Source organism: Actinia tenebrosa, unplaced genomic scaffold (assembly GCF_029948245.1).
Source record: "Actinia tenebrosa isolate PJP-AT-01 unplaced genomic scaffold, QUT_ActTen_1.0 PGA_scaffold4__44_contigs__length_22323623, whole genome shotgun sequence".
In the NCBI taxonomy this organism is placed as follows: domain Eukaryota; kingdom Metazoa; phylum Cnidaria; class Anthozoa; order Actiniaria; family Actiniidae; genus Actinia; species Actinia tenebrosa.
Genome location: NW_028292581.1, coordinates 8019088 through 8040256, shown reverse-complemented (window position 1 = coordinate 8040256; position 21169 = coordinate 8019088). Strand labels below are relative to the sequence as shown.

At 35.4% G+C, this 21169-nt stretch overlaps 2 protein-coding genes across 2 annotated transcripts in view; one reads left to right on the top strand and one right to left on the bottom strand.

Moving 5' to 3' along the window:
- The window catches only part of LOC116287410 (receptor-type tyrosine-protein phosphatase mu), a 44984-nt gene extending 25857 nt beyond the window's left edge, over positions 1–19127 (bottom strand). Inside the window, exons 1-4 of the mRNA XM_089036474.1 lie at positions 19103–19127; positions 17686–17991; positions 16217–16522; positions 15134–15439 (exon numbers count right to left, since the gene is read on the bottom strand). Of these exons, the coding sequence (XP_088892600.1) occupies positions 15134–15439; positions 16217–16522; positions 17686–17991; positions 19103–19127 (943 nt within the window). The remainder of the gene's footprint in view (positions 1–15133; positions 15440–16216; positions 16523–17685; positions 17992–19102) is intronic.
- Positions 18824–20725, top strand: LOC116295574 (uncharacterized). The gene is made up of 3 exons (XM_031703422.2): positions 18824–19820; positions 20149–20299; positions 20384–20725. Exons 1-3 carry the CDS (start codon positions 19725–19727, stop codon positions 20461–20463), a joined length of 327 nt encoding a protein of 108 aa, XP_031559282.2. The 5' UTR covers positions 18824–19724; the 3' UTR covers positions 20464–20725.
- The last annotated feature ends 444 nt before the right edge of the window (positions 20726–21169 follow it).

Below are 21169 nucleotides of genomic sequence, written 5' to 3'. Positions count from 1 at the left end.
AAGTATATTTGTATCGTCTGCAAAAAGATGAAATTTTAAAATATTAGAGGCTATACTAATATCATTTATGTAAAGGAGAAAGAGTAAAGGACCTAATGTAGAACCCTGAGGGACCCCAAAATTAATTGCTTCATTCGATATATGATTACTAACACTAGTAGTTTGAGTTCTCTCAGACAAGTAAGACTTAAACCAATTATGGACGCATCCTCTCACGCCATAAATATAAAGTTTTTTCATGAGAATGGAATGGTCAACAGTATCGAATGCTTTCGCTAAATCAATGAATAAATCAATAAACGACGAAACATATATTCTGCTTCAGTCAACAGTTACTGGGGATAATTACCCTGGTGGCAGGCACGGTAGAGCGGCACTTGATTTTGTTGTTTTTTCTTTGTGTGTGTGTGTGTGTGTGTGTGTGTGTGTGTGAGTGTGTGTGCGTGTGAGTGAGTGTGTGTGTGTGTGTGAGTGTGTGTGCGTGTTTGTGTGCGTGTGTGCCGGTTCGTGTGTGTGCGTGTTTGTGTGCGTGTTTGTGCGTGCGTGTGTGTGTGAGTGCGTGTGCGTGTGTGCGTGTGTGCGTGTGAGTGTGTGTGTGTGTGTGTGTGTGTGTGTGTGTGTGTGTGTGTGTGTGTGTGTGTGTGTGTGTGTGTGTGTGTGTGTGTGTTTTGTTTTGTTTTGTTTCGTTTGTTTGTTGTTATTGTCACCGTGATGTTGGAAGAGCTTGTTTGGCGCAGTCTTAAGCAGCGCAGAGCTGACCAGAGATTAGTTATGCTGTACAAAATTATAAACAACTTAGTTGATGTAGAAATCTGTAGTGAACTGATACCCTTGACAAGAAACTCAAGAAATAATCACAACAGATCCTTTAAAATTCCTCTCCAGAAAAAAACGTATATACAATACAGCTTTCTACCATGGACAATAAAACAATGAAACAATCTACCCGCTGAATTAGGCCCCGTCCACACGTATCCGCAAATTTTTGTGTCCGCAAATTTTTTTTTTTGAGGATACGGGTTGCGTCCACACGTGTCCGCAAATTTTTGTGTCCGTATCCGCAAATTTTACGAAAACGGATACGTGTGGATGGTGAAAACGACTCGAATACGCTGCGTGTGGACGGAAACATTTTCGTATCCGCAAAAAATAATTTGCGGATACAAAAATTTCCGGATACGTGTGGACAAGGCCTTAATCACAGCCCCAAATGTTAATGCATTTAAAAGTGGGGTCTGTAAATTAGAACACTAACTTTGATCCTGACCTACCCGAGCACTTAAGCCTCGAAGAGAGAGTCGTGCTTGTAATTTGGTAAATGTTAATGTTTGTTTGTTTGTTTGTTTTCTTTCTTTCTTTCTTTCTTTTTTTTATTTATCATTTATTTATTATTTATTTATTTTTTATTTATTTTTATTTATTATTATTATCATTTTTTATTTATTTTTATTGGTTCGGCGATTCGGAATGGCGTATGTTTTAATTGTCCGGAAAATCCTGGCTACGCCCCAGTATTTATTTATATATCGCCATTTTTAAACAAATTAAAGGAGATCATAAAGCTTCGGACGGTAAACTCCAAAACCTGGAATGTGCTTACCAAATTGTTTATTCTTCTTCTTTCAATCAAATGGGATCTTTGAGTAAATATTGCTATGTACAAATATACTTTGTTTATTAGATGAAAGAATAATTGTTTTAAATCCAATCGTTTTAACCGATAAAAACAATCACTGAGCTCTCTTATATTTTATAGCTATGATAATTTACAACAAAGCATCCAAACTTCTAAATCAGGGTTAAACGGTGCCTTTCTTTTTAGTAAAACTTCTATATAACTTTCTCTGTTAAATGTTCTTTTACTTACCTGCATCTGACGTTCTTGGGAAGCTGTTGTTTTGAAAAAAAGCACCTGTTATCAAAGAAGAAAAGATGAAAAGAAAGATCAGACACTTGTATTGAGCTCCTTCCATGCTCAAGTTGTTCTCTTCAATGACGAGCTAATCCGTGTCTGGCGACCGTATAGTTCACGTTAAACACAACTGACACCAAATCGAAACATAATATTCTGGCATTTGATCTCGGTGTATCAGCTAAAAGAAAACGAAAAACCAAGAAGAGATGGATTAGACAAGCTGTTCAGTCAGTGCCTTCAGCTTTCTTATTCGTTTTGGCCGCATAGCTAAGTATGAAGTTATTTAAGAGCAAGCGCGTTTCTTCTTTTGATATTCCGTTTTTTTGCTTCAAGTACATATTTTTCTTTCCTAAGATTTAATGATTAAACCACAAAAAATAATATAAACAATGACCATAGCTTTGTATCCACTAGTGCACCACATTTGCCTAGTAACCAGCCCTATGTTCGTGAAAACACTATAAAAAATAGTGAGATATAAGATAATAGTTAAGACAAATATTCATAAATTCGATGCGAAGTTTCTGTTCATCGAAAGTGCAGCATCCGTTTGATTATTATACAAACATGAAGTATGCCCAAAAAGGGCTATGATGTAGGAGGTGGATTACATATTCAAGATAGCCCTCTTTTGACTTCCTGCTGATTAGCTTCTATTTGTTTAGTGTTTCAGTTTGCATATGGAAAGGTGCTTTATATCCGTTGATTCGCATTAAAGGAGCAAATTGAATTCTAATGTTTGGATTGCCGAATAGGCGACTATAGATTGGGGAAACAAGTTAACGTTATATCATTTTATTTGCAAACCAAGACAAATACAGAATTGTTGTTTTTTTTTTGTTTTTTTTGTTTTTTTCTAAATTAATAAGTAGGCATTTTATAACGGCGGTATCGCAGATTTCAGTTGCTGACTCGTCGTCTCACTTCTCTTGGTGTCACAAACATTGGGCCCACATTTTCTGACATCGGCTCTTTTCCGAATTTTGATGGAAATATTTTTAAAAATAGAGGATATTTGGAATAGCTGGAATAGCTACCATGTGCAGTTAAGATCACTGTTACTTCCTTCCGGAAAAAGCACGATGATTACATACATTATCCTGAATGATGATATATGTCAGATGTAGACATACTGGACACACCAATGCACATTTAATTTTTTACACATTGAAACTTTTGAATTAAGTTACTTATAAGTGAAAACTTCTGATTAAAGCAACGGCTTTTGGCACACTTTTAAGTGCTTTTAAAAACACTCGAGATGTTTGGAAAAAACTGAAAATACAGCATGGCGATCATGCTGAATACATTCAGCAGTTATGGCAATCAAATGATAAAAACAAGGAGGAATAACTCGTAGCTGATTCGATCGATTTTGATGGAATGACAGTCTTTCTTTTGGCAGTCACCTTTGATGGAATAACTTAGCTAATGTGGACTGCAATTATTTAACATATCCATTGTTGAGCTTTTTTGAGAAAGCATGTCTTTCAAAACAACCAATATACAATTAAGGGAATGACAATCTGAAAGTCAAAGCGAATTTTGTAAATTCCTACGTTTTTGTATGTTTCTATTGACCGTAAATCCAAGTATTGATGATAAGTCATGATATCAACAACATACGCATTAGCTGTCGACGGCAAGAACGAAGTGAAGTCCTCTATGAATAGCTTTTGGGAGATTTTCTTTAGATGCAGGGGATTGAAAGATAAACCGTACCCGAACTTCCCTTCGGATAATATATATATATACACTCCAATCAAGGAAGCACGTTAAATTTTTGATTGTGTTGGTTTATCTTCGATTTTATCGCACGTAAGGTAGTGCTCGTTTACGTGCGCGCGCTACACTTTATGGCAGGCGTTCCTTGCTTTATTCGGGCTAGCGAATTTACTCCGAAAACCTGCGAATATCTTGCGAGGAGCGGAGCGACGTGTAAAAGGGAGGGGAGTGAAACAGTATAAAATAAAACAAGGGACCCTTTTAAGCCATTCAAACATTCCAAAATTAAAATATTTTTCGTTCTATCCTGGTAGCAGTATCTATAGAAATAGCTTGCAAAGCAGGCGTTCTTTTGGTTTTGGGGAAAAACCGGGGTTTTTGGGGAACTTTGGAACGAGCGAAAATTGATCATGAAACCGAGCAAAAACCTTAATCGAAACAGGAACTCCAAAACCCCAATTCTTCCTCTCAAACCCATCAAAAGAACGCCTGCTCTGAAGGCTACTATAGAAACGGATTACGTGACAAATCCAAAAAATGGCGTGACACGCCAAAGGAATCTAACAGACACGTAAGATCAAAATAAACAAAATGGCGTCCTTGAGCGAAGAGCAAAAAAAGTTTTTAATCTCGTAGAAAAATGTTTTAGTGTGTTTATTAGTGGAAAATCTGGAAGCTGAAAATCATTTTAATTAGATATATTTTAAAGGAGTTGAGAAAGGGAGCAAAAACTGCTTTGAGCTATATTTATACGAGAGGTTTTACGTCAAGTCAAAAATCTCTTCTTCTGACTTCTTCATGCACGGTTGTTTCTTTTTAGTTATATTCATTTGTGTCTTGTAAATTGAATATGCCTCCGTAGTTTTGGTAGCTTCCCCATTAGATACGGAAAATAGACTAGTGATTATTCTATAGAAAAATTCAAATTTCAAATTGAATTCATGACTGTAACGATTTCAAAAACATTCAAACTAGTGACTAGACAGTTCATCTTGAACATAAACTCATACGCTCATGTTATGTTAATTCATAAATTCAGCTTCAAGTTTCGACAAGGGAGCACGTTAAAAATTTTTTTTGTGCACTCCAGCACTCCAATGCTGAAGTTCTTCCATTTAACCCAAGTTACCTTGAATAATCAATGGCTTGCCATAAGATGTGTCACAACTGACACTGCATTGAAACATACTAGCATCTCTGAATCATATGGTGGTGGATTGACGGATCCGTATTGAGTTACCACCATAGGAAAGGAAAGAAAGAAAACAAAGAATATAGTCCAGTCATTTTATGAATTGACCTTCAACTATTGCAACAAAAGCTTTCTCTTCAAAATATAGTCACTGATACCACCTCAATGAACATACTAAAAATCTTTTGCAATCGAAGTACGGAATATCTCAAAAAACCACTTGGTTTAAGGAAACGCTCTCGTGCAACATGAAAACGAGGCTCCAAACCGGAAGCGACTGTTTTTACCCTTGTAATTGTACCGTTATGATTGGATTTGTGCCAGAATACGTAAAAAGTTTAATATAAAGACAAAACACTTGCCTATAAGTCTTTTCGAACATATCCTTGTGACCAACTCGATGTTTAAGTCACCAATGTTCGGTTTTGGCCAAAAGTAAGTAGTGATTGTTTACAATAATCTGTAATAGATATTCTCTTTAATCATGTTCTTTACATTTCATCTTGCTTTAACTCGTTTGATGTAGCTTTCTTCAGTTTTTTTACTGATTACTACTATTAATATTCAACTACAATAATACACTACAATATTATTTCATGCTTCGTGGTTTTCTTTAATATAATACTAAAGAAATTACTAGATTATTCAGCTGTAATTGAATGCTATGCTATGTTCACAAAGTCGTTTGGTAGACTTAGCCTGCGTAGTCAAACACTTTTAAAGGGAAGGGGAATGGGGAGAGCTAGGGTGGAGGCGAGGAGAGGGTGAAGCATTTACAAGTATATATTCAATCAGACTTGACGCCTTGAATGTCGAGAAGGTGCTGGTTATAGTTACTCCAACAAGATCTAAGCACATGCTGCGGAGCACTCCAAGTTGTGTTTGTGGCAGGTGCATCTCTTGCTGCTACAGTCGGTTGTGCAGTTACATCTGATGACGCGTAATAATGACTCAGGTGGTGGAGATAAATCAGTAATGACAGGTGCTACATGGCCAGCATTTTCTTCCATCCCCATTCCGATAGTGCCATATTCCCGTTTTTACCTTTCCACTGTTGGACATGGAGGTATACTCTTAGGCTGCGGCATTTTGTACCTTCGGAAGTAGGAGGGAGGTTAAGAAGACGAATCTGTGAAGTATTATTCGCCAACTTTGCACTTGTATATACTCAGGTATTCAAGCTTCTCGCCAGGCTTTCCTTTGTGAAGGCATACCAGCGCGTCATGACCAGCTGTTGTAATCTCCTCTTTTGTTAAAGTTGATGAGTGAAAGATCTTTGCTTGCTCGCGAAAGTGTGGCGACTTCAGAAATATCTTGAGAGAAGCCCCCTTCCAGAAGCCATAAATGCGAGAGGTAGTATCGCAGCCGAGTATAGCGTGGATGAACAAAATATTCTTGCAGAAGTTCATGCCTATCTGGGCCTGTACCTTCTTGATGTTCCAAGAACGCCGCTTCGTAGAATTCGTCTTACAGTAGCAACACTAGCAAGTGAGTGTCACTTTGGAATTGCGGTGAAATGAGCAAACATTTTATGCTCTAATTTATTCATTTTGATTAACCATTCTTTCTTTTATTCTTGAACGTGGGAAGGAATTTTTATTTCATAAGAAAAAGAATCATAATCGTTCAAGCTATATTTTTATTTATAGTCATCTAGTATACTATCACAACGTCTTCAAACTTACGATTGCAGAGCATTATTTATTTTCATTTATTAATCAATAGACCTATCCCGAATTCGCTTGACTGGTCACGAAACAATGGTTTCAAGTCGAGGTTGAACTTGATGAATATAAGAATCAAGTCCAGTCTCGACTTCAAACCATTGTTTCGTGGTCAGTCAAGGGAGTTCGGGATAGGTCTTTTAAAGTACAACAACGAAAAAATATATTATTATCCTTATAAATATTCATATTAAAGTTGATACATAACATTGTCAAAAACTTTTTCAAAATTTATTGTTTAAATGACCCAGTATTCGGCTATTAACATTTTTTTTTGATTTTTTTGATTTTTTTGATTTTTTTGATTTTTTTTTTTTTTTTTTTTTTTTTGCAATTGCTGAAGTTAATTTCCGTGGATTAATTTTGATATAGATTTGTAAAGCTTCTTTTTCATTGTCAAATAATTATATGATTGGTTTGCATTGTCACACTTTGAAAAAAAAAAAAAAGGAAAATGGAACCCATATCATTCTGAAACCTCACTCCCCATCATTTTTTCGTCTCTAGAGAGTAAATTAATTTTCTCTGTTTGTATCGTAAAATACAATTGAGCTTTATACTTACCTGACCTTGGTCTATTCGATGGCTTGATCTTGTTTTGGCGTACGACCAGATGATGGAAATTATTAGCTCTAACATCATTGTTTAAGAATTCTCAAGGCTCTTGCCCTTCAGTTATACTGATATATTACATCTGAACTACTTTCATGACCCAAATATTTCAATAAAAAATGAGCCACTGCTTACTTAAGCTATCTGCACTTTACTGCTTGCTACCTAGTGGTTCGGTTGTTGAATTACCGAGCAAAAAGTACTGGTAATCGGCCCTTATGCTATAGGCGAGTCTTTTGTTTTCTTTTGCTAGGGAACTCCGAAAACAAAAGAGTTGTTAACCCTTACCCTAGGGTCATATCTTAAAGTCAATGGTCTCTATATGTCTAAACCATCTAGACATTTCCGATCGCGAGTGGTTTTCACATATCTTCACTGCGTTCGGGTGATTGTCATAAAAAGGTTGAGATGAACACATTTTTTTTCCAATGATATGTATGACCCATCCACTCCATTAACAGTGGCAGATCCGGGTATCTAAAAAAAGGCGGGGGGCGGGGGGGGGGGGGGGGGATGGGGCTTCAGCATCTGCCACGTACAAAAATCTGGTAAGATTGGCTTCACAAAAGGGGGTACGTTTCAACTCCAATTTACCAAGCCGCGTAAATAACATGATTGACTTCACAAGATTACAAAAGGGGGATTCCATGAAACACACGGACCCATCCCTGGATATGCCCTGAATTGACCCAAATATCGTTCTTATCAGACTAGCAACGGCTTCCCATGAACATATTACAATTCGTGGAGCGTAACTGATGGTAATACTTACGGTCTATTGCTGTGGTAACTCTAGTAATACTTTTAGGGCTGTCACCACATGCTGTAGTGGCAAACACCTTGAATGTGTAGTTTGCCTTTGGTGTAAGATTGGTGATGGTAAGATTTGTTTTTCTTAGTTTGTATGTAATGGTTTGCTTATAGTCATTCAAATACAATTTTGAGCCTTCGTATTCCACCTATGAAAAAACAGAGAACAATAAATATATAAATATTTGCGAAACCGCGGAGACGATAACTTCATTCATTTCAATAAATGGTCGAGTAATTGAAACCTTTCGATTTCCCTTTTTTTTTCTTTTATTTCTTTCTTTCTTTCTTTCTTCCTTTCTTTCTTCCTTTCAATTTTCATTATTACTTAACTTACTGTATAAAACTGAAGGGAATCTTTGATATTAGCGGGCTTTTTCCACTTAAGTAGGACAGTGGCTTTCCTCTTTAACGACGCTATAAAATGTAATGGGGCACCAGGTCCTGCATATAAAACGGTATTAAAGGAATTAATTTTAATTTTAAAATTTCGTCGTATTCGATCTAGAACATGCATTCATTATTACGAGAAGCAATAATAAACAATTATTAGACGGCATGAAAATCGTGCGAAAATTAATTCATGTTCAATAGAATGAAGTTATTTAACCCGTGAAATAAAAATATATTTTAAAAAATCAACATATAAGTCAGTCTGATATTACGAACATGGTGCATTGTGGTCTAGCTTTAGTACAAAAATGTTTTGCTCATAATGCCTAACATGGTGTTGTTTTTACCGAAGCTAGACCTCAATGCACCCTGTTTTTCGAACATAGAAAAAGCCTATGTAACACTCAATAAGACACAATAATTAAACAATGGAGTTAGGGTCTTCTAACGTGTATGGGTCCAATATATATTTCACGCTGGTTTAGTGACATTTAAAAAACTCATTAATAATTCATGAAGGAAACACAATAGAAATCATGACCATGAAGGAGGTTTTATATCTGATATAGATTCGTCTTCATTTGCATAAACTTTAACTTGGATTTTCTCTATCAAACTTGGTTCATTTCGTAAAGAATTCGGTACAGTATGAGAACATACATCAGGAGTTTTTTAAGCCGTTCAATAAACTCGCAGATCGTGTTTTATCGGGTCTAAAACCACTCGGCTACGCCTCGTGTTTTACACCCGATAAAACACTCCTGCTCGTTTATTAAACAGTACATATATAGTGAAGTATATATATAGTGAAGTATATATATAGTGAAGTATATATATAGTGAAGTATATATATAGTGAAGTATATGCATATTGTAAAATAAAGATATAGCTGATACGTTATCGAGTACAGGAAAAACTAATAAATAAATTATAAAATAACAAATTCATTCGCATTATAGTGCGAAAGGATATATAAGAGGTTAACCTTATCGATTATATTAAATATTTACTCAGTTGTTAATAATTTCATTTTTTAATTTTTAATGCTTCAATCCCTAATTAAAATTAGAAACGAAACTTACGTTGTGTTGTTATGTTAACTGGTGCACTGTATGGCCCAGGTCCAACACGTGTGTACGCCCTAACAGATATGCTGTACTGTGCACACAATGATAATCCATGAATCGTATAAGAGAAGCCATCTATTTTACCACTAGTATGGGCTTTTCCTGTGACTGCTTGGTTTCCTTTTCGCATCATAATCCATCTCACTTCGTAATTTATTACCAAACCATTTCTCAAGTGTTCAGGTACTTCATTCCAAGTAGCGGTGTAAGTCGTGGTATTGATTTTCAATATATGCAATGCTTCTGGAGCAGCTTCAGGCTCTAGAAACAATGTATTATTTTGTATTAATAAAAAATCATAAATAATATGAAATTAGAAAAAACTAGTCAACGTGTAATAGTCAAATAGACACATGCAAAACAAAAAACAATGGAATTAGGGTAAAATATCATTTAACCGGGTTTAGTGATTTCACTCTACTATATTTCATTAGTATTTCATAAGTACCACGCGGTCCACATATTCTCATCTTTGCATCATAATTACCGCGACCTAACATCTATTTCACCCCGGCCTGCTCTCAGTCTGACCTCTAGCTCGTTTCCCAACGAGGTCGGAAATTAATTTTTCCGAATTTAATGCCAAGGGTCTTTCGCGCGGAATAACCTCATTCCCAAGCACTATAACTTATCTATATTTCTATATCTTCATATATTTCATATGTACTTAAGAGGCAATGTCTGTAAAAATCAAACATAATCGAAAATCCGTGGCCAAGTTGAAAAAATCGATTTTTTTCATATTTGGTCCAAAGATGTAGAATACCATCCCAATAAACGTACTAATGTTCATTTTGAATAATTTCACTTTTATTTTGAGAAAATCGTGAAAATCGATTTTGGCCGTCGGTGCCCTCATTTCAACCTAAATCCGAGGTGAAAATGGTAGGTCTGAGAAAGGCGCTCGCGTTTAATAATGAAGCAAACTAGAGAAGATCTGTTTTTGGAATATGGTAAAGGAAAGATTAATGATTATTTTAAGCTAAAAAATGAATGGGGAAACGCGTTCTAATAAGCGAACAGGAACGTTTTGTAAACTACATTTTTCGGGTTCTCAAATATTCAAATTTCACCCCTAGTTTGCAAAGCGCATTTTCATGTGCACCGGGTGTTCAGATTTATCTGAAATTCCAGCCATATTTCCTTCGAATGTTCAGCAAAATCATATGTAAAATTCAGCTTGGGTTATTCAATGAGCGCTTTATACGAAACTCTCGAATTCAGAGAAATTTGCGTTGTTTGAGCTCGGCATCCGACGAAACCTTTTCGAGGCAGACATAAATATATCCTTAATATATTTTCTTGGTGTTCAGTTCTGACATTTGTTTTTATATTATTCTTTTTCGATTAAATATTGAGCAATAAATTGTATTTTTTTGCTCTTTTTCGACATTACTTTAAAATGCTGTTACTTATTAAAAATTACAATTTGAAACAAGCATGTAAACACACGCGTCGGCACGATCTATATGATCTATGACACTTATAAACAAGCCCATATAACTTCAGAGTTCTAAAAAGAGTTACATTTATGTCCAGATTTAGGACATTTAGACTAAAAAACACCGGGAGATCCTACCTAAAAGATAAATTGCTTGATTATTGTTCATACCTAGTACTGAATTTCGGCTTCTTTAGCTTTTGCTCGTCGTATACTTAGACAATAATGCTATGTTGGTAATCATAGCAAGGGCCGTAGCGAGGGGGGGGGGGGGGGGGGGAGGGGAGGGGGGAGTAGTGGCGATCCAAAAGTTTGACTAAAGAGACTAAAGGCTCGCTACGGCCCTTGCAATGATTACCAACACCCGCTTGACTAGTAAGAACATTAATTTTCTTTTTACTGCTTTCTTATTATTTGGATTTTCATTTATAAAACCGATTATGACAGCAGGAATTTTCAAGAGAATAGATATTCCATTTACGCCATTACTACATTTCATAACTGAACCAGCTAGTATTTTTACGATGAAGTCTGGAGCTGAGGTCCATATGCAAAATGAAGAGCTGTTAAAATTGATCTTGGGCTTCCTCGAAATGAAATTTATGAATCTAAAGAAAATACTTTGCAAAATTAGACAATTTTCTAATCCTCAGCAAGGAACTGTACGTAAAATGAAGTCACCCGGCCTCTGCTGAAATGCCAGTTGGATTAAAGGTAAATTACGCATAACTGTCTAAGTATTATACGACGAGCAAAAACTATAGAAGCCGAAATTCAGTACTAGGTATGAACAATAATCAAGCAATTTATCTTTTACTAGTAGGTAGGATCTCCCGGTGTTTTTTAGTCTAAATGTCCTAAATCTGGACATAAATGTAACTCTTTTTAGAAGATCGTGCCGACGCGTGTGTTTACATGCTTGTTTCAAATTGTAATTTTTAATAAGTAACAGCATTTTAAAGTAATGTCGAAAAAGAGCAAAAAAATACAATTTATTGCTCAATATTCAATCGAAAAATAATAATATCAAAACAAATGTCAGAACTGAACACCAAGAAAATATATTAAGGATATATTTATGTCTGCCTCGAAAAGGTTTCGTCGGATGCCGAGCTCAAACAACGCAAATTTCTCTGAATTCGAGAGTTTCGTATAAAGCGCTCATTGAATAACCCAAGCTGAATTTTACATATGACTTAGCTGAACATTCGAAGGAAATATGGCTGGAATTTCAGATAAATCTGAACACCCGGTGCACATGAAAATGCGCTTTGCAAACTAGGGGTGAAATTTGAATATTTGAGAACCCGAAAAATGTAGTTTACAAAACGTTCCTGTTCGCTTATTAGAACGCGTTTCCCCATTCATTTTTTAGCTTAAAATAATCATTAATCTTTCCTTTACCATATTCCAAAAACAGATCTTCTCTAGTTTGCTTCATTATTAAACGCGAGCGCCTTTCTCAGACCTACCATTTTCACCTCGGATTTAGGTTGAAATGAGGGCACCGACGGCCAAAATCGATTTTCACGATTTTCTCAAAATAAAAGTGAAATTATTCAAAATGAACATTAGTACGTTTATTGGGATGGTATTCTACATCTTTGGACCAAATATGAAAAAAATCGATTTTTTCAACTTGGCCGCTAGATGTTTGATTTTTACAGACATAGCCTCTTAATTTATTTATACATCTTTTAATATTCTAAATCAAAAGATGGATAACTTCTTTATATGATATAGCTCTACTTTGAAAAAAAATATTAGGTGAACTATTAGTATTAGGATCAGTAAAACAAACAAACAGAAACTTTTAGTTTGCGTGACAAATTCACGCAAAACGTTTAGCAAAACTTTTAGCAAACCTTTTAGGCCATAATTCGTTGCCTTTTTAATATTGATAGGAATGGCATTTACTTTCATTTTTTCAATTTCCTCATCGGAAATTGTAGCAAAACGATTGCCGGCTTTTTGTTGCCGACTCAATATTCCGAGATTCAGAGGTGAATATCGTACAATATTCACCTCCAATTAACCAATGAGCGCGCGCGTACTTAGGAAGTACATAAGTTGGTATATGCTAATATGAATTATACGAAGAAATGAGACGGAATATAACAATGTGGAGTCGACATTTCTGAAGTATAATACTATATACTTATATACATATGCTTCTAATTTTGGATCGAATTTTCAAGCGGCGTAATAACTACTTTTTCTTCTGCCCTTTCTTTGTGCCCAAAATTCGTTCCGAATTAGTTTGGTTCCACCTTAAGTTGCTCAATTTTGTTGAGTGTATTATAAACAAAAAATCGCACAATCTTCTCGTACGATTTTGAATTTATAGATCAGTCACTCATAATGTTTTGAAAGTTCTCAAAGTGGCGTGCTCGTCCAATTTTAAAAAAGTTTTAAAACATCATCCGTACCTATAAATTCCGAATGCTACTCATCTAAAGTTCGTCCAATAGGTTGGGTACTGTTTACGAGGCAATGTCCACAAGAATCGAACAAATTCAAGAATTCGTGGCAAGGGTCAAAAAATCAAATTCGCTCTTCTTTTGAAGTTAGATAGGCCATTATTAGATATGAATCCCTGGGTAGTTGGTTTTCGAAAATTTTATTTTATTTTCGAGAAAACGGCTACAGAAGAGGTTCGACCGAAACCCAAGCAAGAGACGCTCAAGAGGAGTGAAAATGGACAAACTTTGAACAGAGCGCGCGTAAAAAATAAACCATCTATGACAATTTTTGAACGTTCTTCTTAATGTATCACCCTTTTTCGTTCATTGGACTGGATTTCAAGCTTATTGGGAAAGGGACGAATTTTTGGCGAGGGAAAATAGGAGGCCTGTGTTTACATATGCTAATTAGTTTCCTCAAAAGAAAAAAAGATTTAACTATGGGCAAGTTCTCTGATTGAAATAATATTTATGCTGCAAGTTGAGGAAGAATAGGTCTTTTCAAAACTTTAAAGATTGATTTGGGGAAATTGATTCTGACTGCATAGAAACCTGTTGAATTTGGTTGAAATACATGCGAAAATCACGCTTCCCGAATCAACGCAGGACTAAGGATTTTCGTAAAGATTGCCATGAAATTTACCCTGAAAACTAGGAAATTAATGTTTGTGCCGTTGTTTGAAAGTTAATTTTGGTTTGGTAAATTTAAGCTCCATTGGAAAAGTTTTTGGATTGTCGGTACTGATGAGCAAAAAACGCGATCTTTGGTGATTGCGTGACCGAGGTTCAAATTTACGTTTAGAAGTTTGATTACTGTTAAAGTGCTACTATGACGAAAATCGCTCAAACTTGGATTCAGCTGAAACTTCCTAAGAATACTCTTTAAAGGTCCAATAATCACTGTATGAAGTGTTTTCTCGATATTCAGGACGAAAGTATGATATTTTTACGATTATTTTTTGAAGTCTGTGACGTCATACACTCAACATCAAACATTGCTACATATATTTCTTTGTATATAAATCCTTAATTTATTTTATTCCTATGAAGCCCAAAGGGTGGCTAATGTGCTTATTTCACATTACTTGTGACTATAATTTATATTTTGGGGTGTTTGGGTATTTCTTTCTCCCTTTACTACTGATATTTTGATCATAAACTACAAAGAAATGTATGGAACGATGTTCGATGTTGAGTGTATGACGTCACAGACTTCAAAAAATAATCGTAAAAATATCATACTTTCGTCCTGAATATCGAGAAAATACTTCATACAGTGATTATTGGACCTTTAAAGAGTATTCTTAGGAAGTTTCAGCTGAATCCAAGTTTGAGCGATTTTCGTCATAGTAGCACTTTAAATGCACGCTAAAAATTACGATAGAAACGTTCTTTACACTTTTTTGCACTGAATTACACCTTTTTTGCCCTGAATTACAATTTTTTGCACTGTATTACGGTTTAACAACACTGCTCTGAGCTAATCAGAATTGAGTATTTCATGTATGTTATTACTAAACTAATATTCCTAAATTCCTAGTTTTTTTAAATAAAAATAAAAACTATATCAAGTAAATAATGTCAAGATTTTCTCACCATCTTCTAAAGTTGTTGCATCTCGTGCATCACTCAGTACTATAATGTAATCTACTATAATGTAAACAAACGCCTCTCCTTTTCGTCCAAATCGAAATAAAAAATACATCAAGTAAAAATGTGATAATTTTCTTACCATCTTGTAAAGTTGTTGCATCCCGTGCATTACTCAGTGGACCGTCCTTGATAGTGTATGCCAGTACTTGGAATGAATAGGTTGTGAATTTCTGAAGTCTTGTCACCGGAATCCAACGAGCAGTCGGTTGTTTCACATCCACATACTGTAACTTGTAATTTGTTCCTGATATTTTGTAGGCTACCTTGTATCTTCTCAACACTCCATTAATGCACTTTGCATTCCTATCCAGTGGAGTCCAGTAGACGTATACAGATGTGGATGAAGTGGGAGTGGTACGAGTAAGTGGAGGAGAGCAATCTGGACCTATTTAACATATATGATAGGGATGTTAAATATATCACCAATTGTTATATAGCTAAGACATTTTTCCAATGTAACGAACACTGTCCTTGGTATAAAGATGACCACGTGACAAGAATGATGAAAATAAACAACCGACGTGATCAGAACGTGAAAAAAGCTAGTGGCGTGATATTTTGCACCAACCACAAACAACAAAGCATAAGCAATTATTTTTCTGTAATTTTCAGTTCGCGGGTGGAGCTGAAAGCAAAACAAAAACCAAAAAATAAAAATAAAAAACCAGAGATTTTCCAGTGTTTCTACAGAGAAAAACAGACTTATAATGGAGTGAAAGAATCAGCAAAATACGAAAAACGAGGCTGAAAATGCTGTTGCTACTCTCCTCTCTTTTTGATAGCGAAATACAAGACCGTTTGTGAGTTGTATTTGTAAAATTATTTTCCAGTTTTCATGCATTGAGATTGCTAAATAAAATATTTATTAATTGTTAAATAACAAAAAACTGAATGTCCGGTCCCTCGAGAAAATAAGTTTGTTTTATTTTCACTCAAGATTCCCGGAAAGACAAAACTAACTATTTCCCTCGCGACCAGACATTGAGTGTATACTATACTATATATGGTATACTTTTATAAATCTACTTTGTCAACTATTACATTAGAATAAACTAATTAACAGTCTCTTGATTCAAAAATCTACTATGTAAACAAAAGCCTTTTATTTTATTCCAAATCGAAATAAAAACTACATCAAGTAAAAATGTGATGATTTTCTTACCATGGTGTAAAGTTGTTGCATCCCGTGCATTACTCAGTGGACCGTCCTTGATAGTGTATGCTAGTACTTTGAATGAATAGGTTGTGTATTTCTGAAGTCTTGTCACCAGAAACGATCGAGCAGTCGGTTGTTTCACATCCACATACTGTAACTTGTAATTTCTTCCTGATATTTTGTAGGCTAACTTGTATCCTCTCAACACTCCATTAATGCACTTTGCATTCCTATCCAGTGGAGCCCAGTAGACGTATACAGATGTGGATGAAGTGGGTATGGTACGAGTAAGTGGAGGAGAGCAATCTGGACCTATTTAACATATGTAATAGGGATGTTAAATATATCTCCAATTGTTATATAGCTAAGAACTTTTTCCAATGTAACGAACACTGTCCTTGGTTGAAGGATGACCACGTGACAATGATGAAAATAAACAACCGACGTGATCAGAACGTGAAAAAAGAGGGTGGCGTGAGATTTTGCACTAATCACATACAACAAAACGGAAGCAATTATTTTTCTGGAATTTTCAGTCCGCGGATGGAGCTGCAAGCAAAACAAAAAAAAAAATAAAACAAAAAAACAAATAATCAGAGATTCTCCAGTGTTTCCACAGAGAATTGCTACTCTCCTGGCCTTTTGATAGCGAAATACAAGACCCTTTGTGAGTTGTATTTGTAAAATTATTGAGATCGCTCATCTATTTAACATATATGATAGCGATGTTAAATATATCACCAATTGTTATATAGCTAATAATTTTTTCCAATGTAACGAACAGTGTCCTTGGTTGAAAGATGACCACGTGACAAGAATGATGAAAATAAAACAACCGACGTGATCAGAACGTGAAAAAAGCTGGTGTCGTGAGATTTTGCACTAACCACAAACAACAAAACGGAAGCAATTATTTTTCTGGAATTTTCAGTCCGCGGGTGGAGCTGCAAGCAAAACGCAAAACAAAAACAAAAACAAACAAAGAACAAACAACCAGAGATTTTCCAGTGTTTCTACAAAGAAAAACAGACTTATAATGGAGTGAAATAATTAGCAAAATACGAAAAACGCGGCTGAAAATGCTGTTGCTACTCTTCTCGCTTTTTGATAGCGAAATACAAGACCGTTTGTGAGTTGTATTTGTAGAATTATTGATCTTGCTAAATAAAATATTCATTAATTGTTAAAGAACAAAAAAATTAATGTCTGTTCCCTAGGGAAATTAGTTAGTTTTATTTTCCCTCAAGACTCTCGGGAAGACAAAACTAACTATTTCTCTCGCGACCAGATATTGAGTGTATACTATACTATATATGGTATACTTTTATAAATCTACTTTGTCAACTATTACATTAGAATAAACTAATTAACAGTCTCTTGATTCCAAAATCTACTATAATGTAAACAAACGCCTCTCCTTTTCTTCCAAATCGAAATAAAAACTACACCAAGTAAAAATGTGATAATTTTCTTACCATCTTCTAAAGTTGTTGCATCCCGTGCATTACTCAGTGGACCGTCCTCGATAGTGTATGCCAGTACTTGGAATGAATAGGTTGTGAATTTCTGAAGTCTTGTCACCAGAAACGATCGAGCAGTCGGTTGTTTCACATCGACATTCTGTAAGTTGTAATATCTTCCTGATATTTTGTAGGCTATCTTGTATCCTCTCAACACTCCATTAATGCACTTTGCATTCCTATCCAGTGGAGCCCAGTAGACGTATACAGATGTGGATGAAGTGGGTATGGTACGAGTAAGTGGAGGAGAGCAATCTGGACCTATTTAACATATGTAATAGGGATGTTAAATATATCTCCAATTGTTATATAGCTAAGAACTTTTTCCAATGTAACGAACACTGTCCTTGGTTGAAGGATGACCACGTGACAATGATGAAAATAAACAACCGACGTGATCAGAACGTGAAAAAAGAGGGTGGCGTGAGATTTTGCACTAATCACATACAACAAAACGGAAGCAATTATTTTTCTGGAATTTTCAGTCCGCGGATGGAGCTGCAAGCAAAACAAAAAAAAAATAAAACAAAAAAACAAATAATCAGAGATTCTCCAGTGTTTCCACAGAGAATTGCTACTCTCCTGGCCTTTTGATAGCGAAATACAAGACCCTTTGTGAGTTGTATTTGTAAAATTATTGAGATCGCTCATCTATTTAACATATATGATAGCGATGTTAAATATATCACCAATTGTTATATAGCTAATAATTTTTTCCAATGTAACGAACAGTGTCCTTGGTTGAAAGATGACCACGTGACAAGAATGATGAAAATAAAACAACCGACGTGATCAGAATGTGAAAAAAACTGGTGTCGTGAGATTTTGCACTACATAGCCAGAAATATGGAACCGACATGCGCAGTAAGGTTCGCTTTCCGAGCAAAATATGGCGTCAGCAAGCATAAAAGAAATGTATGGAGTAAAAATAAAAAGCCCCGAAAGCTTGGAAATAAATATATGTAACTCACCGTCCTCACTCTTCTTTAAATGTTAGTGTAGAAACCTTCAATGAAGCACCAATTTTAGACCGAATTAATTTGTTAATCGTGCGGTTTTAGGAATTTTGAGAAGACGAATTTAGTATCGAAGACTCCATACTGTTCTTCTAAATATAAGAGAGTGTGAGTTCTTTCTCTTGTAATCTTGTATTTCCCACAATTCGAATTCATCGGTCCTCACTCTTGTCTTGTAGCACTGGCATAGACGATCCAAAAGAGCATAAACAATACGAAATATCTGTTAAATCCAACACGGTTTTTCACTTTGAAAAAGGCTATTTTGCACCTTTGCTCTTCCCTTGCCATACCTTAGGAATTTGAGGCGAAACCAAGAAAGGATAAAGAGAAATGAAGTCTCAAAGTTTTTATACTTTCAAGGAACATTCCGTCCGCCATGTTTAAACGAGACCATGAGTCTTTTCGGCCCCAGATGGCCATTGTTCCTGGGAAGGAGTTGATTTGGCGGAATTTTTTCGCGGGATTTTTCAAAACATCTGAAGAAGGCATATATCACAACAAACCAGACAATGAGTTTTCCCAATGAATTTCAAGACAAAAGATACCTAGAAATCAGTGAATCCCCAAACTCTCAGTTAAACTATGTGAAAAAACAAAGAAATCATCATTCAGAAGAAGTGTTTTGCTGGTAAAAAGCTAAAAATCTCTTATTCATCAAACTAAGCAATGTTTCTGACCACCTGACAAGAATAAAAATAATCAACAGCCTTATTCCTGGAAACACTTTCAAACTTCATGAAAAACTTCCAAGTAGAATAAGTAAATTGATTGCAAGAAAATGCTACAATGTAATGCAAGAGGTCAAAACTCTTAACCGAAAAGGCACAAAGAAGGAAAGAGAGAAGTTTCAAGATGACTGTACTATGTTTTCCATACAGTTTGGAGACATTATAAGGGCAAGTGAATGGGAAGAAGAAATCACCACTCTCTCAAGGGAAATTGAAAACTGGAAACTGAAATACAAGAACCTTGAAAATGAAAAGAAAAAAAATGTTGAATCACCTACCTGAAAAACTGGACTCCGATGTAATCCAGGGAGAGACAGTAGAAGAAGTCAAAAAGTTGTGGATGGTATGTATGCTAGACTTGGTTTTTTGTATCCTTTATACATACAGGTGTATGCATGTGTTTTAAGAATTAATCAAGTGAGGTAACTGGGTCAACAGCAATGCTTTTTGTCTCATGTGTATTTCATTTGCATGTATCTATTAAAAACAGCCATTACTTCACCAATTAATATTGTGGTATTATAAGGGATGTTATATTTCAATTACATAACTTCTTGGACCCCACCATCGGCTACTGAATATATGAGCAAGGTATTCTATAAAACCATATCATATATCATTTATATAAAATGTAAATCAATACTAATAGTTAAACTTTGTCATTTTTGAAGATACAAAATTGGATAAATGACTTCACTGCCCTTGGTACTAAGAGAAAAGGCTATCACTTTGAAAATGTTACCTGCTACATGCCCGCAGCTGCCTATCATTTAGGAAACATGATGTCCAAGTACAAAAACATCAAGCAGTTTAGTTGCCAAGGTAGTTTTAAAGCAAGTTATGTAATACAACTTTGAAAAGAAACACTTATCTAGGAAATTATATTTATTTCTTGTTTATATGTAGGCGTAGAAAATAACAACCACACAGCAAGACCGTTGTCATCAGAAAGTGCCAACAGCATGATCCACCAGCTGAAGTATTAAAGGCACAGTATCGCATTAAGAAACTCCAACATAGACAGCGTCTACCTAACAAGTACACTAAACTAAAGCTAACATATTGGATGGAGGAGATCCATGACCAACCCCAAAGGAAGAAGAAAAGGGCTAAATTCTATACCCCTTTTGACTCGCAACCAAATCATGATCCTGTGCAAAAGTGTAATGGTAAAACCAAGCAAAAGCCAAAAGTAGTTAAGAACAAAAAAGCACCCAAGAAAAAGAAGAGATGATGTTTCTAGGATTTTTCATCATAGGAAAAAAGGAGAAAAAAAACATGATAGGTATTTTTGAATGGGAATTGCATATTAACCATAAAAAAACATGAATGGTTTCGCCGAACAGAAAACCATCATAGTTTATATTGATAACATTCATGATTTATTTTACTTCTTTTCCTGTGATGTATACCCATCTACAGTGTTAATAATTGTTAACTAAGCACCAGTTGCTCTTCTCCTGATTGCAAAAGTAATTTTTTCTTCAAATGCTCTAGGAGTGACTTCAAAACTACCATTGCTTGTTTTGGTATATTTCTTAGTAGAGAATGACAGCAGTGTTCTAACTTTTATGGGGAAGAATATTTTTGTTCCTTGTCCATGGGAATCTATACATTTATCCCAGCTCTCAGGGAAAAATACTGATGGAAAGTCATTTTCGTCCAAAATCTGCCATCCTGCAAAGCTTTCCC